This window comes from Trachypithecus francoisi, unplaced genomic scaffold (assembly GCF_009764315.1).
Source record: "Trachypithecus francoisi isolate TF-2019V2 unplaced genomic scaffold, Tfra_2.0 Lachesis_group4, whole genome shotgun sequence".
Classification (NCBI taxonomy): Eukaryota; Metazoa; Chordata; class Mammalia; order Primates; family Cercopithecidae; genus Trachypithecus; species Trachypithecus francoisi.
The window spans coordinates 129,468,353-129,484,681 of record NW_022681469.1 but is presented as its reverse complement, the minus strand read 5'-3'; the positions used below and the strand labels follow the sequence as shown (position 1 = coordinate 129,484,681).

At 35.7% G+C, this 16,329-nt stretch overlaps 1 protein-coding gene across 1 annotated transcript in view; it reads left to right on the top strand.

Annotated features, from left to right (window-relative positions):
• LOC117072229 (probable C-mannosyltransferase DPY19L2) overlaps window positions 1–16,329 on the top strand; it is a 79,085-nt gene that overhangs the window by 55,561 nt on the left and 7,195 nt on the right. Inside the window, 1 exon segment of the mRNA XM_033192137.1 lies at window positions 8,785–8,844. Within this exon segment, the coding sequence (XP_033048028.1) occupies window positions 8,785–8,844 (60 nt within the window).

Sequence of the window (16,329 nt, the reverse complement as noted above, 5' to 3'; positions counted from 1 at the left end):
CTGATCAGAAATGATACCAACTACAGTAACACCAAAATATAGCCCTTTTCCATGTATGGTGCAGTGGTTTAATCTTTTGGTATTTCCCTTATGTTTTAACGTTTTTGCTTTTCATATCCTTTTTCCCTCATAGTAATTCCTCCTCTTTCTCTCCCAGAAAAAATACTTTTTCTTTCCAACATTTTGTCAAACTATTTCACCATTATAGAGTAGAGGACTCCTAATAGTGTGCTTATCTACCTCTTTTAATGAAAATTTTTTTATTTTGAAATATAGTACAGATAAAAACTGCATAAAGCAAAGGTTTTGTGTGCTGACTTAGTGCTGGCTAATACTGATGAGTACAATCTCCCCTCAGTGTCTGCAGGGATTGATTCCAGGACATCCCCAACCCCTGTGGATACTAAAACCTGCAGATGTTGAAGTTCCTTATGTAAAATGGTGTGTTATTTGCATATAATCTATGCCCATCTTCCTATGTACTTTAAATCATCTCTAGATTACTCTTGACATCTAATGCAATATAAATACTATGCAAATAGTTGTGTACTGTATTGTTTTTTCATTTGTACTTTTTAAACTGTTGTATTATTATTATTTCAAATATTTTCTTTCTGCCATTGGTTGAATCTGCAGCAATTGGAACCCATGGATGTGGAGGGGCTGACTGTGTTATGTATTATGTGGCAAACATTCTTAAACTACCATTATATCAAAATTATAATTTTCTAAATGAGTGTAAAAGCCCTCCATGTGGCCTGTCCCAAAGCACTCCCTTGTACTGCCCTAAAACAATAACGACTGTCTTGATTGCTATGATAGTAACTTCCCAGCATTCCTTTTTAGTTTCATCACTTAAGTTTCTCTTTTTGCTACAAGTTTCCTGCATATCTGCCTGGTTTTATCCTCATGAAATTTATTTGTTGAAGAACTGGAGTCAGAACATGTGGAGGATTTCATGGTCCAGATTTTGCTTTTTGAGTTCTTGTGGTGTAGCTAAGCATGGTCCTTTGTCTCATGGTATAGCTTAGTATATTAGAAACCGTATCTGAAACTTGGATTGCTTCAGGCTTGATCACTTTGGCAAGTCTATAGTATTGTTCTTCCATCAAAAGGCACATAATGTCTCTCTTTATGGTACTAGCCCTCAGTGCCTTATGATGGATCTGTTAATTCAATAGGGATTGCAAAGTGGTCACATTCTAATCCATCATCTAAAGTTCATTTAGGAAAAGTTAAGTAGGTGTTGATTTACCTCTTTATTTGCAAGTTTTAAAAATAATCAATTGATTCCCTGTCATCTTCCAAATGTGGGCTCTTTGGACTGTGTATGTGTGTGTTTAAGTTTCATTAGGAACATAGGGATTTAAACATTTTTGATGTATTTCAAGTTAATTGAAATTATTATCTTGACTCATTCTCAGATTGTTTCATTGTTGACCAGGGGAGCCTCTAGGTTTCTCCTGAGTTCTCTGATATGACCCTCGTGGTCTGATAGCATACTTGTGTCATGTATGACAAGTTTTTCCAGGTCTCTCTTGTGGACTCCTGCCCAAAACCTGGAGGAAGCCATTCCTGTGAGACACCCTCCTTGCCTTTATTGGGGAAATGGTATTTTGAAGACCGCAGTCTGGGACCCAAGGATACTCATTGCTACTGAGTAGGTCATTGTTTCTAGGCCTTCTTAGTGGACAGAGCTAGGAAATATCATAGGGTGCAGGCTCTCTCTTTAAAAATCTGCCATGAAAATATGTGTGTGTGTGCATGTGTGTGCGTGCATGCATTTATGGTAAACTAGCTCACAAGTTCTGATGGATATTTCCAAATCAAATTCAAGAATATAGGGTTTTTACTTAACTCTTTTTTGTGTGTTTGTTTCTCTTGGGTCTCAAGAAGCAAGGGGATGATAGAATATCACATATCCAGTTGCCTTCTCCCAAAGTGTATGCATGAGAATTGCTATACTGCACCACGCACATGATTATGAGAAATAAAGATTTTTTTTGCGTATCCTTCTTTCATTCTCTTCGCACATTTTTTTTTTTTTTTTTTTTTTTTTTTTTACTAATTCTGTATCTTTTTTTTTTTTTTTTTGAGACGGAGTCTCGCTCTGTTGCCAGGGCTGGAGTGCAGAGTGGCCGGATCTCAGCTCACTGCCAGCTCCGCCTCCCGGGTTTACGCCATTCTCCTGCCTCAGCCTCCCGAGTAGCTGGGACTACAGGCACCGGCCACCTCGCCCGGCTAGTTTTTTGTATTTTTTTAGTAGAGACGGGGTTTCACAGTGTTAGCCAGGATGGTCTCGATCTCCTGACCTCGTGATCCGCCCGTCTCGGCCTCCCAAAGTGCTGGGATTACAGGCTTGAGCCACCGTGCCCGGCTACTAATTCTGTATCTATATTGTCAGAACATAGAGTACTGCATACTGTACTTTCTGCCTTATCAACCTTATTTCATGTTTTTATGTGAACAAATACACATTTATTTATCAGCAGTCTTTATGCCGTTATCTCCTAGTTATCTTGGTTATTTTAGTCTTGTTCTACAAGAGAATTCCTTCAATTCTGATGTGTTTGTCACAGTTTGTTTTGTCACCTTTTACTTGAAAGTTAAGTTGGCTCTGTGTAAAATTTTTGTCTCTTTCACTTTTACTCTTTCTTTCTCTTCCTTCCTTCCTTCCTTTTCCTTCCTTCCTTCCTTTCTTTCTTTCTTTCTTTTCTTTTCTTTTCTTTCTTTCTTTCTGTCTTTCTTTCTTTCTTTCTTCTTTCTTTCTTTCTCTTTCTTTCTCTCTCTCTCTCTTTTCTTTCTCTCTCTCTCTCTCTCTCTCTCTCTCTCTCTCTCTCTCTTTTCTTTCTTTCTTTCTTTCTTTCTTTCTTTCTTTTCTCTTTCAGATGGAGTTTCACTCTTGTTGCCCAGGCTGGAGTGCAATGGTACCATTTTGACTCACTGCAACCTCCAACTCCTGGGTTCAAGAGATTCTCTTGCCTCAGCCTCCCGAGTAGCTGGGATTACAGGTGCCCACCACCATGCCCAGCTAATTTTTGTAGTTTTAGTAGAGATGGGGTTTCACCATGTTGGCCAGGCTGGTCACAAACTCCTGACCTCAGGTGATCTGCCCGCCTCTGCCTCCCAAAGTGCTGTGATTACAGGTATGAGCCACCATGCCCAGCTGTCTCTTTGAATACTTGTTTTACTTCTGTCCAAAAGGGTGGCTAATTAAAAGGGTTAGAAGTTTTGATACGTTATAAACATATCACTTTCTCTTGAATACTTTTTATCTTATTTCTTTTTTTATTTCTAAAAGTTTCTTCTTTTCACCTTTCATAGCTCTTAAGGCAGCATTATTATGTTCATTTCCTCATATTCCTTCTAGCTTTTTGTGTCTGAAATTATTTTTGTTTTGATTCAAATTATTTGATTTCTGTCAGCTCATTTCTCAGTTTTTCTAATTTTGATTTGTGTCATTCTTTCACATATTTTAGTATTTTTAAATGTCTTATTTTAAATGGCCATTTTGAAATGTAAGTTTTGTTTAATTATTCAGTCTTTCTTTTTTTTTTTTACCCTTTCTTAAATTGTTTAAATTAGCAGTCTGTTTTTTTTTGTTTGTTTGTTTGTTTGTTTGTTTGTTTTTATTATACTTTAAGTTCTAGGGTACATGTGCATGACGTTTATATCATGTATAACTCCCCAATGCAATCCCTCCCTCCTCCCCCCTCCCCATGATAGGCCCCAGTGTGTGATGTTCCCCTTCCCGAGTCCAAGTGATCTCATTGTTCAGTTCCCACCTATGAGTGAGAACATGCGGTGTTTGGTTTTCTCTTCTTGTGATAGTTTGCTAAGAATGATGGTTTCCAGCTGCATCCATGTCCCTACAAAGGACGCAAACTCATCCTTTTTTATGGCTGCATAGTATTCCATGGTGTATATATGCCACATTTTCTTAATCCAGTCTGTCAGTCTTTCATCCTTAAGTAATGGTGTTAGCCATAGGATTTTTCAGAGAAGCCCTTTATCAGGTTGAAGAAGTTCCCTTCTGTTCAGTTTGCTCAGTTTTTTCAAAAATGAATTTTGAAGATATGATGTAATCATATAGTTTCTCTTTTCTGTTTTGTTAATGTGCTGCATTATATTGGTTGATTTTCAAATGTTAAAGCACCTTTGCATTCCTTGAATAGACCTCACTTTGGTCATGCTGTTTTATTATTTTTTGTTGGATACAGCTTTCTAAAATTGTGTTTATGATTTTGCACCTAAGTTCATGACAATAATTGGTTCATAGTTTTCTTATGACATCTTTGTCTTTTTGGTTACATGGCAATGCTGGCCTCATAAAATGAGTTATGAAGTGTTCTCTCTTCTCCAGTTTTCTGAAGAATTTGGGTAAAATCATTATGATTTCGTCCCTAAATATTTGGTAGAATTTACCAATGAAGCTATCTAGGACTTTCTTTGTAGGAATGTTTTTAACTACAAGTTCCATTTCATTAATAAGATATACAGCTATTCATGTTATCTATTTCCTCTTGAGTGAACTTTGCTTGTATCTTTCAAGGAATTTTTAAATTTTATTTATGATGTCAAATGTATTGACAAATGCATACTATTTTTTATCTTTTGTGTATCTATAGTATCTGTAGTGACAGTTCCTCTTTCGTTCCTGGTATTAGATGTTTGTGTTCTATTTTGTTTTCTCTGATCAGTCTGGTTAGAGGTATATCAATTTTATTAATTTTCTCAAGGAACCAGCGTTTGGTTTCATTGATTTGCTCTACAGTTTTTGTTTTCTGTTTCATTGATTTATACTCGATTTCTTCTCGAGTTTTATTTATTGCCTCATTTCTTCTGCTTACTTTGGGTTTTGCTCTCCTTCTTTTCTAGTTTTTTTTTTTTTTAAGGTATAAAGCAAGGTCATTGACTTGAGAAACTTCTTTCTTTTTTTTTTTTAAACACAGGTGTTTAGTGCTATAAAATTTCCTCCAAGCACTGCTTTATCAGCATCCCATATATTTTGATAAAGTGCATTTTAAAATTTGTTTCATGTTATTGTCATACATTTTACTGAAACATATGATATAGAAATCTCAATGAGTTTTTTTAATTTAAACAGAAATTACCTTTTAAACGTATTTGAAATTTTTAAAATGTTATATATTTACCCTGTAGTTACTATTTTCAGTGCCTTTTACTTGTATACAGCCAGATTGACCTACTGTATTCCTGCTGTCTGAAAGACCTCCTGTAACATTTCTTTTAGTGCAAATCACCTGGTCATGAAGTCTTTATTTTGCCTTCATTTTGAAAGGTATGTTTCCTGGGTGTAGAATTGCAGGTTAACAGCAATTTTCTTTAAGAATTTAAAAGATGCTGCTTGACTTGTCTTGTTGTTTGCATTTTTTTCTTATGAAATCTGTTGACATCCCTGCACTTTCATCTGTAAATAATATGTTAGTTCTCTAGCTGTTCCCAGCTAGAGATAAGATTTTGTGTTTACCACTGATTTTGAGCAGTCTGTTTATATAATGTGCCTTACTATAGTTTTCTTTATGTTTCTTGTATTTAGGATTCATTGAAATTCTTAGATCTTTAGGTTTACAATTTTTATCAAATTTGGAAAAATTTTGGCCATTATTTCTTCAAATATTTTTCTGCTTCCCCACCTCACTTTCACTTAGGGACTCTCACTACATGCATACTGGGCTGCTTGAAATTGTTCAGTGGTTCATGGAGCCTTTGTTTATTTTTGTTCTTTATTTCATTTTGGATAGTTACTATTGCTGTGTCTTCAAGAATTCACTAGTTGTTTTTCTGCAGTATCTAACCTGTTGTTAATCACATCCAGTGTATTTCTCATTCAAGTCATTGTAGTTTTCATATCTAAAAGTTCCTTTTGGATCTTTGAAGTATTTTTGTGTCTCTAGTTAAATGTTCTCTCTCTGTTACCACTTCTTCACCATGTGTAATACGGTTATAGTAACTGCCTCAGTGCCTCCACCTGCTAATTCTGTCGTCTGTGTCAGTTTCAATTAATTGTTTCTTCTCCTCATATCGGGGTTGTGTTTTCTTGAGTGTTTGCATGCGTGGCAATGTTTACTTGGATGCCAGGCTTTGTGAATTTTATCCTGTTAGCTGCTGGGTATTTTCTTATTCCTAGAGATATTCTTGAGCTTTTTTCTGTGATGCAGTTAAGCCACTTGAACATAGGCTGATCTTTCTGGGCCTTGCTTTTAAGATTTATTAGCTGGAATTAAAGTAGTGGTTAGTTTATGGTTAATATTGCTGCACTCTGAAGCAAACTCTTCCATGTAGACTACCTGATGTGCCCTTTGGCTGCACCATTTTATATTCCCACCAACAAGGCATAAGCATTCCAGTTTTTCTACATTTTTGCCAAGATTTGTTACTTCTGGTTTTGTTTTGTTTTATAATGGCCATCCAAACAGGTTTGAGGTGGTATCTCATTGTGGTTTTGATTTACATTTCCCTGATGATTAGTGATGTTGAACACCATTTTAAATACCTGTTGGACATTTGTATTTATTCTTTGGGGAAATGTTTATTCCCCAAAGAATAAACATTTTTGCTCATTTTTAATAGAAATATATATATAGATTTTGCTATGTTCATCAGAAATACTGGCCTGTAGTTTTCTTGTAGTATCTTTTTCTGGATTTGGTATCAGAGTAATGCTGGCCTCATAAAATGTGTATATAAGTGTTCTCTTCAGTTTTTTGGAAGAACTTGAGAAGGATTGGTATGAATTCTTATTTAAATGTTTCACGGAATTCTCCAGTGAAGCCATCTGGTTTGAGGTTTTCCTTTGTTGAGAAAATTTTTATTACTGATTTACTCTCCTTATTAGTTATAGGTCTGTTGAGTTTTTTTTTGTGTTTTCCTAAGTTACTCTTGGTAGGTTGTATGTTTCTAGAAATTTATTTCTTATAAGTTATCTAATTTGTTAGCATATAATTGCTCATAGTTGTCTCTATAATCTATTTTGCTTGGTATTTTGGTTTTGTAGGGTGAAAAAGTAAATGTGGTTCCTGTTATACAAACTTGGACAGAAGCAGAAGTTTCATTCTGATTGATTTTAGTTACTTTGGGTGAAACATTACCATATTTCAATGAGGACTATATATATATATATATATATATATAATTATACTCAGAAAATATTCCCCACTATTCCTTCCAGCCCATTCTCTCCACCTTTCTTTTTACCCTGTTACTGCCTGTTCCCTTTAAGAAAGAAATCTCATTAGTTTTCTAGTTGACCCATTTAGTTGGGCTTTTTTGAGTTCTAGTAACTGTTACATGTATATTTTTTACATCTCCTCTTATATTAAAGATAGTCTTTTGTATTTTTTTTTTTTTTCATTTAACAGCCTATCCTGGATATCAGTTCATAGAGATTTTCGTCATTCTTTCTGGTGGTTTCCTAGTGTTCTACTGTGGATTTACTGTCATTCAGTCACTCTCCTATGTCTGGGCATTTAGGTTGTTGCCTAACTTCTGCATTTACAAACAATGTTGCAATGAGTAATCTGATACATTTATATTTTCCTATTGGAAGTTCAGTAATCCTGGCTCACTTTGGGAATTTCTACACCAACTAAATGATACAAAATTTGAATCCAAATCTAAATAATATGCAAGTCCAAGAATTCAGTTTCTCATGAGAGGACTGTTTTCACCCCAAACTTGGGAATAAACAAATTACCTATCAACTCTTAGAGATGGTAGGTGAAGTATTCCTAGTCTCTGTGTGTCTTAGTCAGTTTGGGCTGTTATAACAGAAGTACCACAGACAGGATGGCTTAAACAACAGGAATTTATTTCTCACAGTTCTGGAGGCTGAGCAGTTCAAAATCAAGGTGCCAGCTGATTTGGTTCTTGGTGAAAGCCCTTTTGGTGGTTTGCAGACAGAAGCCTTTTTGCTGTGTCCTCACGTGGTAGAGAGAGACATCAGCTCTCTAGTCTCTTGTAACATGAGCACACTAATCCCATTCATGAGGGTTCACCCTCATGACTCAATTACTTCCCAGAGGCCCACCCTCCAAACACCATCACACTGGGGATTAAAGATTCAGTCTATGAATTTGAGGTGGACACAAATACTCAGTCCATAGCACTGCAGGTATAGTTTTTGAGGACCCTAGCTTTATGTATTAGTCTCAATTCCAACTTCTTACCTTGCATAGACCCAAGGCCTCTTCTGCTGCCCTCCCCTTTACAATACAAGCCTATAGTTGTAACCTTATTCTACAGGCCTTTATAAAGACTGCCAGGGGTGGTGGTTCTCTGCTAATTAATATTGTATTTTTTAAAAACCACCTTTTTTCAAGCATCAGAGAAGTTATTTCTCTTTCACATGAGTATACACTTTTTAAACATGTTTAAATATTTTATTTGGCAGTTTGGAGAAGAAGAATTTTCATATTAGTTTAGTTCACTAATGTTGCTGGATAACTCACATACAGACTTGCATGGATGCTGTCATATGCTCATACATCATTTACCTTTGTAGAGGAATTATCCTGCAGAAAACGGACAGGGTATCTAAGTGAGGAAATAATGAGGCAACTTTTTGACACCCAAACCATTTAAGTCTCACCTCAAGGAAATTTGCCATGTCCAAAATTTAAAATCAACAGTTAAGGAGGAAAATGGCTGGTGATAGCTGAGATGGAACAGGGTGCCTATGTAATTTTTGAAATATACCATTTATACAAAATATAAATGTTAATTGTATTGAATTGTTTCATTTTTCCCTTATGTGCATTTTAGACAATAATTCTAAAGAGAAATGAAATTCAAAACCTGGCGGTATCTAAACTCAAGTTTTGGGTAAGATTCAATGTTTTTAATGCAGTTTATTTAAATTCTACTTTTTATTTCTATAAGTGAACACAGTTAATAATCTTTAAAATGCTAATGATTTATAGCTAATAAGTAGCTACTGACTTAAAAATAGCTACTATCTAAGGTAGATAGATACATAAGGAAATAGTCCTTAGCAAGGACTAGAAATCAAATAGCTACTATCTAAGGTAGATAGATACGTAAGGAAATAGTCCTTAGCAAGGACTAGAAATCATTTTCAAGAAGTTAGCACACGTATTTCACAACTCACTTCCAGGCCACTCTTCCTTTATGTTTTATCCTGCTATATCCACACAGCCTTGCTTTTTAAAATGTGTTTGTCTTGAGTTTCTCTGTTTAGCTTCAATTAACCTTCCCTTCAAAATAACTCGTTTGTAGTTTCTTTCCAGCTTTCTCCTTTTCTTTCCTCTGCATCTATCCATCATCTATCTCTCTTTCCTTCTGCTTCCAACTTTAGACTATTACTTTCGTCCTTTTAACATTTTCCTTCCAGTCTCCCAGCCTCTTCTAATTTGAACTCAGCCACTACCTAATCTTTGTTTGGCTTCTTTCCAAATATGCAGATGGATGGCCCATATTACCTCTATGGTTTCCTAGTGAAACAGGTTATTAGCCTGGTAGTGCAACTCCTAAATTCTCTTAATATGAGACAGATGATATTCTTTTTCTCTGGTCTGTGATGTACTTCTATTAAAAAATAAACCCTGGGCCACACACAATGGCTCATGCCTGTAATCACAGCACTTTGGGAGGCCAATGTGGACAGAGAGCTTCAGCCCAGGAGTTTGAGACCAGCCTGGGCAACATGGCAAAGCCCCGTCTCTACAAAAAATAGAAAAACTAGTTGGGCATGGTGGCATGAGCCTGTGATCCCAACTACTCAGGAGGCTGAGGTGGGAGGACTGCTTGAGCCCAGGATGGTTACAGTGAGCCATGATCACCCCACTGCACTCCACGCTGGGTGACAGAAGAAATGAACTGTATTTTTACATGTTATATATTGAGAGGGTAAGTCTGAAAATGTTACAAGTTGAGGAAGTAGGTTCCAACCCACAATACAAGAGAATAAAATGGAGGGAGTTGCTGTTTTCTCCTTGTTGGAGGCATTCTCCCATCCTTTATGGTGAAAATATAGAAAGATTTGTCCACTAAGTTGTTGAATGAATGATATGATGCTTTTTTTGTCTTTTTTTTATTCTTTATTGGTTCTACCAATTTGACTCTTTACCCAGGCCACCTGTCCTTAGGCATGCAGACTTTGTAGAAATTCACATATCGACATTACACTTGTGATATCTAATTCTTTCACTTCAGAAAAATTGAGCAATTTAATAACTCAACTCAAAAGAAGGTCAGAATTTCAGTTGCAAACTATTGAAAAATGACAATAAATAGAAGAGTGTCCATAAACATCAAAAAAAATTCTGCCAAGGCTGCACTCAAAGGAACATTTGCTGCCTTCATTTTCAACAACATTTTCCGTAGTAGACTGGAAAGAACATGAATTGACTAAGTTTTAAATTCAAGAATATCAAAGAAACAAAAAATCTAAGGAGGGAAAAGTTGAGATTTAACCAAGTGTTCAGCTTACATGTTTTTAAGCCTCCCTAGGTATGATTTTCTGTTTTTAGTTCTGTATATCTTTGGCAAAAATAAGTATCTATTACACACAACCTGAACAAGGTATTTTTAGATCTAAGTGATTCATTTTAGAGTTTAACGTCAATAGAAGCAAATTCACTGTTTAATGGGAGACTCCAGTTTTTGGTGGCAAGATAATTATTGCATTGAGCTCATGCTGAAATTTACAAAGGGGAACTTTGTGTGTGCCATGAGGCATGAGAATCATTACAAGAAGGGAAATGGAACCTCCAAGCCAGATAAGGATAGTATGAGAAAGGATATTCTTACTCGTGAGCATAGATTCAAAATTTCACCTCGATTAAAAACATTCCTTACACACAAAAGTATAAAAGATTAGTAACTCAAGAACAGCCATCTGTATGATAAAGATAATCCACTTGTGATAAATCTGGCTTATTCTAGGAATCCAAAGATGTTTCTGGAAAATCCAAAAATGTAAATTATCACACTAACAGATTAAAAGAGAAAAATATTTTATGATCATCCCATTAGATGCAGAAAATTGATAAAATTGAACACCCATTTATAATGAAAACATTTAACACAATACAAATAACAGTTTTCTTAACCCAGTAAAATTCTTCAGCAGTCATTAGTCTTACTGATAATAAGGTATTTAGAGTGTTCTGTTCAAAATCAAGATAAAGATAAATGTGCTTTTTCAGATTTTATTAAAGGTCCAAACTAGCCTAGTAATGCCTGAAAAGTAAATAATAGGAAAAGGAAAGAAACGGAAGGAAGCAAAATTTATTATAGTATCAATATTTACCTAGAAAGAATAAAATAATGACAGACAAATTATTAGAAATTAGAATAATTCAATACCATGGCTAGATATAAGCTTAATATTCAAAAATCAATTGCATTTCTATTCTTTGGCAACAAACAGAAAACATTTTTTTAAAAATATGCCTTATGTATTAGGAAGAAAAATGCATAGGATCTGAATGAATCTAACAAAATACATGTAGTATTTGTATTGGGAAATTTATTTAAAAATTTTAAGATATAAATAGAAAAATAAAACACATTTTTATGTATGAAGATTCATGTAATGCAGTTCTCCCCAGTTGATGTTCAGATTCAAAGCAATTTCAGCAAGATGGTCTTGCAGGTCACTTTTCACTAAATGATGCTGGAATAGTCTAGCTATATGAGAAAAACCGTATGTTATACACAAATATCAGTTCCAGGCCTAGCCGTTTTGAATGTTCCTAAGCTGGATGTCTTTTTGACATGTCTTTATAAATTGATAATGCTCCAGGCTTTTCTCAATTTTCCTTGTGCTAGCCTTGGAATCGGCCATTTTTTTCCAAGGAGCCCTGGTTCCTTTTAGAGGAGAATGGTATTTGGACACCAAGGCCTGAGTGGTATGTGCGGTCGTTACTACCAGTGTGTCCTTGTTCCTAGGCCCTTTCACTGCACATATGTGTACATGTGTGTGTGTATGAAATCGTGATTTCATAACTAGAGCTCCAATCCCAGCCCAATGCTATAGAAAGGCAGCCTAGTTAGGTACCTCAGAACTCACAGAAAAACACCACAGACTGCCATCTCCTGAAACTCCATCCAGTGGCAGAAGACACTCAGAAAGAGGGTCCAGGGAAATGCTCTCCATCTTGTGGGTCTGGTATCTACTATTCCCTCCAGGGAGGCTGCCCATGCAGGTAGCAGCAGCAGGGATCTAATAGGTGCCCTGTTAGGACTAGGCAGCCCAGGAAAGAGCCCTCTGCCTTTGCCAACTCACTACCCCACAATCCTGGTGTCTCTCACCCTCCACCTCATTGCAACAGGACATGGGAAGTACATTCTTCCTGCATAGCAGCATGATTTGGGGCAGAGACAGAGCACCAGGGCACCAGATGAATCGAGCTGACCAGAATAGCACTAGCACTGCAAAGGCTCTGAAAACTAAACTGTCACTGTAACTATAGCACACAGAAGTAGGCCAGGACTTGCGTGATAAACCTAAAAACAAAGTGACTCTCTGCTGAAATAGAAATTTAAAATAGGATCCACAGTCTCTAACATAATATAAAAAATGTACTGGACACAATAGAAAAACCACTCATCACAAGCAAGAATGGAGAAAATAACAACTTGAATGAGAAAAGACAATCAACAGATGTCAACACTGAGATGAATAGGATGTGGGGATTATTTGACAAGGGTTTTAAAGCAGTCATCATAAAAGCACTTCAATGAGCTGTTTTAAATACTCTGGAGGCAAATGAAAAGCCTATAAAATCTCACCAAATAATTTTTTTTTTTAAAGAACAACTTGGTGATTATAGAACTGAAAAATACAATAACAAATGAAAATTCAGTAAATGGAGTTGGTAGCAGAGTGAATATTATATTACAGAGGAAGCAATCAGTGCTCTTGAAGATAGAACAATAGAAATCTCCCAATCTAAATTGAGAGAAAATCACAGGAAAAAGGACAAAGCCTCCGGGACCTATGGTGTAGTAACAAAAGATCTAATATTTATATCATCAAAATTTCAGAAGAAATGGAAAAAGAGAGTGGGGGGCCAAACAGTATTTTAAGAAGTAATTGCTAAAAACTCCCCAAATTTGGTGAAAGACACACCTGCAGAGTGAAGACACAGCGATTCTCAAGTAAGACAAACCCAGAGAAATCCATGCCAAGATACATTATAAGTTAACTTTTAAAACTAAAAGAAAAAATCTTGAAAGCAGGTACGGAGAAATGACACATCACCTATAGGGCAAAATTGATTTGAATTGTAGCAGACTTCTCATGTGAAACTAAGGAGGCCAGAAGGTTGTGGCAGAACATTTGTCAAGATGAATTACATATTCAGTGTATGTTTCCTTTAGGAATGAAGGGGAAATAGACATTCTCCAATCAAGGAAAATTAAGATAATTTGTGGCTAGCAGAGAACCTTAAAGAATGGTTAATTGAAGTTCTTTTGTCAGGTTTGTTGAAGACCAGATGGTTGTAGCTACGTGGTTTTATTTCTGAGTTCTCTATTCTCTTCCATTCGTCGATGTGCCTGTTTTTGTACAAGTACCATGCTGTTTTGGTTACTGTAGCCTTGTAATATAGTTTGAATTCAGGTAGTCTGAGGCCTCCAGGTTTGTTCTTTTTGCTTAGGATTGTCTTGGCTATATAAGCTCTTTTTTGATAGCGTGGAATCAACCCAAATGCCCATGAATGATAGACTGGATAAAGAAAATGTGATACATATACACCATGGGATATTATGCAGTCATAAAAAGAAATGAGATCATGTTTTTGGCAGGGACATGGATGGAGCTGGAAGCCATTATTCTCAGCAAACTAATGTAGAAACAGAAATCCAAACACTGCATGTTCTCACTTATAAGTGGGAGCTGAACACCAAGTACACATGGACACAGGGAGGGGAACAATACACACTGGGGCTTGTCAGGGGAGGGTAGGGGGAGAGAGAGCATCAGGAAAAATAGCTAATGAATGCTGGGCTTAATACCTAGGTAATGGTGCAGCAAACCACCAAGGCACATGTTTACCTATGTAACAAACATGCACATCCTGCACAGGTACGCTGGAACTTAAAATTTAAAAAGTTCTGGAAACAAAAAGGAAACGCAAGAAGGAATCCTAGAATATAGGGAAGAAATATAAAACAGCAAAATAGATACACAGAGGGGTAGATATAATAGACTATTCTTCTCATGAATATTTCCTTTTGTGTACTTTTTCTGCTTTATTTTGTTATTCTTTATTTAGATTTTTAAGTCAAGGATTTAATTCATTTATTTTCACTCTTTCGTTTTTATTGAGAAAGCTTTTGAGGCCATGAATTTGCTTCTTATCTTTGCTTTAAATGTCTTCCTTAGTTTCCATATGGAAATGGTATTTGCCTGCCATGCTGCTGCCATCATTCTATTTTTCACCTTTCTGAATCTGTTTTTGTTTGTCTTCCCTGTGTAGCATAAGTTGAGTCTGTCTTTGCTTTGTGAGATAATGTGAAAACCTTTGTTGTAAGTTTTATGTGTATTTGACTATATTTGCTTTGTTTCTGTATATGATTCTCTTTTATTTCAAACTTTTTGTATTTAGGAAGGTTACTATTCCTCAATTGTCGCATATTTGAAACTTTTTTTATAACGTCTATACTTGAATGACAGATTAGCTAGATATAAAATCCTTGGTTCTCACTTTTTAAAGTTTCTTAGAAATGCCTCTACACCACTGCTTTGGTTTATATGTTTCTTTTAACAAGTCTGATGCTAGCCAAATTCTTCTGTCCCTTGTAAATTATGTGACTTTTGTGCCTGGAGGTTCTGAAGAATTTTTCTTCATTTTTCATCATTCTACTGAAAGATGTCTTGAGTTAGTTTACCATACCAGATTAATTTTTTCCAGTACCCCCTGGATCCTTTCCAAATGCCGATTCAGGTCTTCTTTTATTTTTGGAAAGTTTTCTTGGATTATAATTTAAACACTAGTTTTGATTCATTGCTCTGGTTTTCTTTTTCAGGCGCTCCAGTTGTAAGTATGTGCCTTTCTTCCATTTCTGCCACTTTCTCTGTTACTTCTCACTTCTTTCTCTGGTATCATTTTCATTCTTCATCATTGTTTTAGTGCCTTTACTTCAATTCCTTCATTAACTTATTTGAATTTCTTTTCATCATCTTGTGGTTTAGTTTTTATTTTTTGATGATAATCTCCTTTTCTTCCATTCCCTTTCTATGTCTAAACTATTTCTTTCTGCTTTTTTCCCCATTTCTGTTCTTGGTTTTTGAATTTCTTGTTTAAATTGCTTTTTTAATATTTCTGAATGCTTGTTTGAGGATATTTAATTCAACTTTTAATTCTACATAATTTTCTTCTGCTTTGTGAGATTTTATTGTTCAGTGCTGTGGATTTCATTAACTGAAATATTTGACTTTCATGTTTGTTATCTTCTTAAAGAAGCTTTGGATATTTATATAGGTATTTTTTCATCTATTAATTATTTTGTGTTTTCTAGTCCAAGTGCAAACCTCTTCTGAGAATGTAGCATAGTGTGATTTTTTCCAGTGAATAACTTTTTTCTTTTTTTGTGCGTGATGGCAGTAGTGATGGATAGCCTTTTGGTTTGGGTTCTCGTTTTTCCTGCTGGATACTTTTTCCTTCTTGCACTCCCCTTTTTATCCTCCTTTCTTTCCAGAAATGATGCCTTTCTGACATCACTGTTTTTGTCCCTACTCACTCTTAGGCCCTGCTGTGTACTCCCATTTACCAATCTCCCAGGGCTCTTTTTACACATAGGGTGGACTTTTCTCTTTCTTGGGTTATTTTAGTTCCAATTTTGACCCCTGTCTTTCCTTTTCTTCTTTATCCTTTTGTGGGTCTCCCCTCATTCTCTGCAAAGGCTTAGGTCAGGGACTTGAGGTATAACTCTATATATTCGTTGCTTCCTTTTCAATTCATAGGTGATTTGAAGTTTGTGCTGTTACCTTTTTTCCATATATGTGGTTGTATTGTTCTACTTGGTTGATATATGCAAAGATTTGAATTTAGGCTGTAACTTTCCCCAGGCTAACCAGAAGTACACAATTGTTCCCTTTTTAATCAAGGCTAGTCAAAAAATCAACAATAACACAGAAACCTCATTGCCATTCTAGTTCATATTCCTCTTTCTTAAAGGAAAGCTTAAGTTTTCACATTTCAAACTGTTATTTCTTGAAGATGGGTTCGTATATTTCCACAGGAGTGGTAGAAGAACTTTTAAGGTAGTGTTTTAAAAAATGGGTTTTCAGCTGAGAAATAATATTTAGAAACAAACACATAAACACTCCCTTTTCTT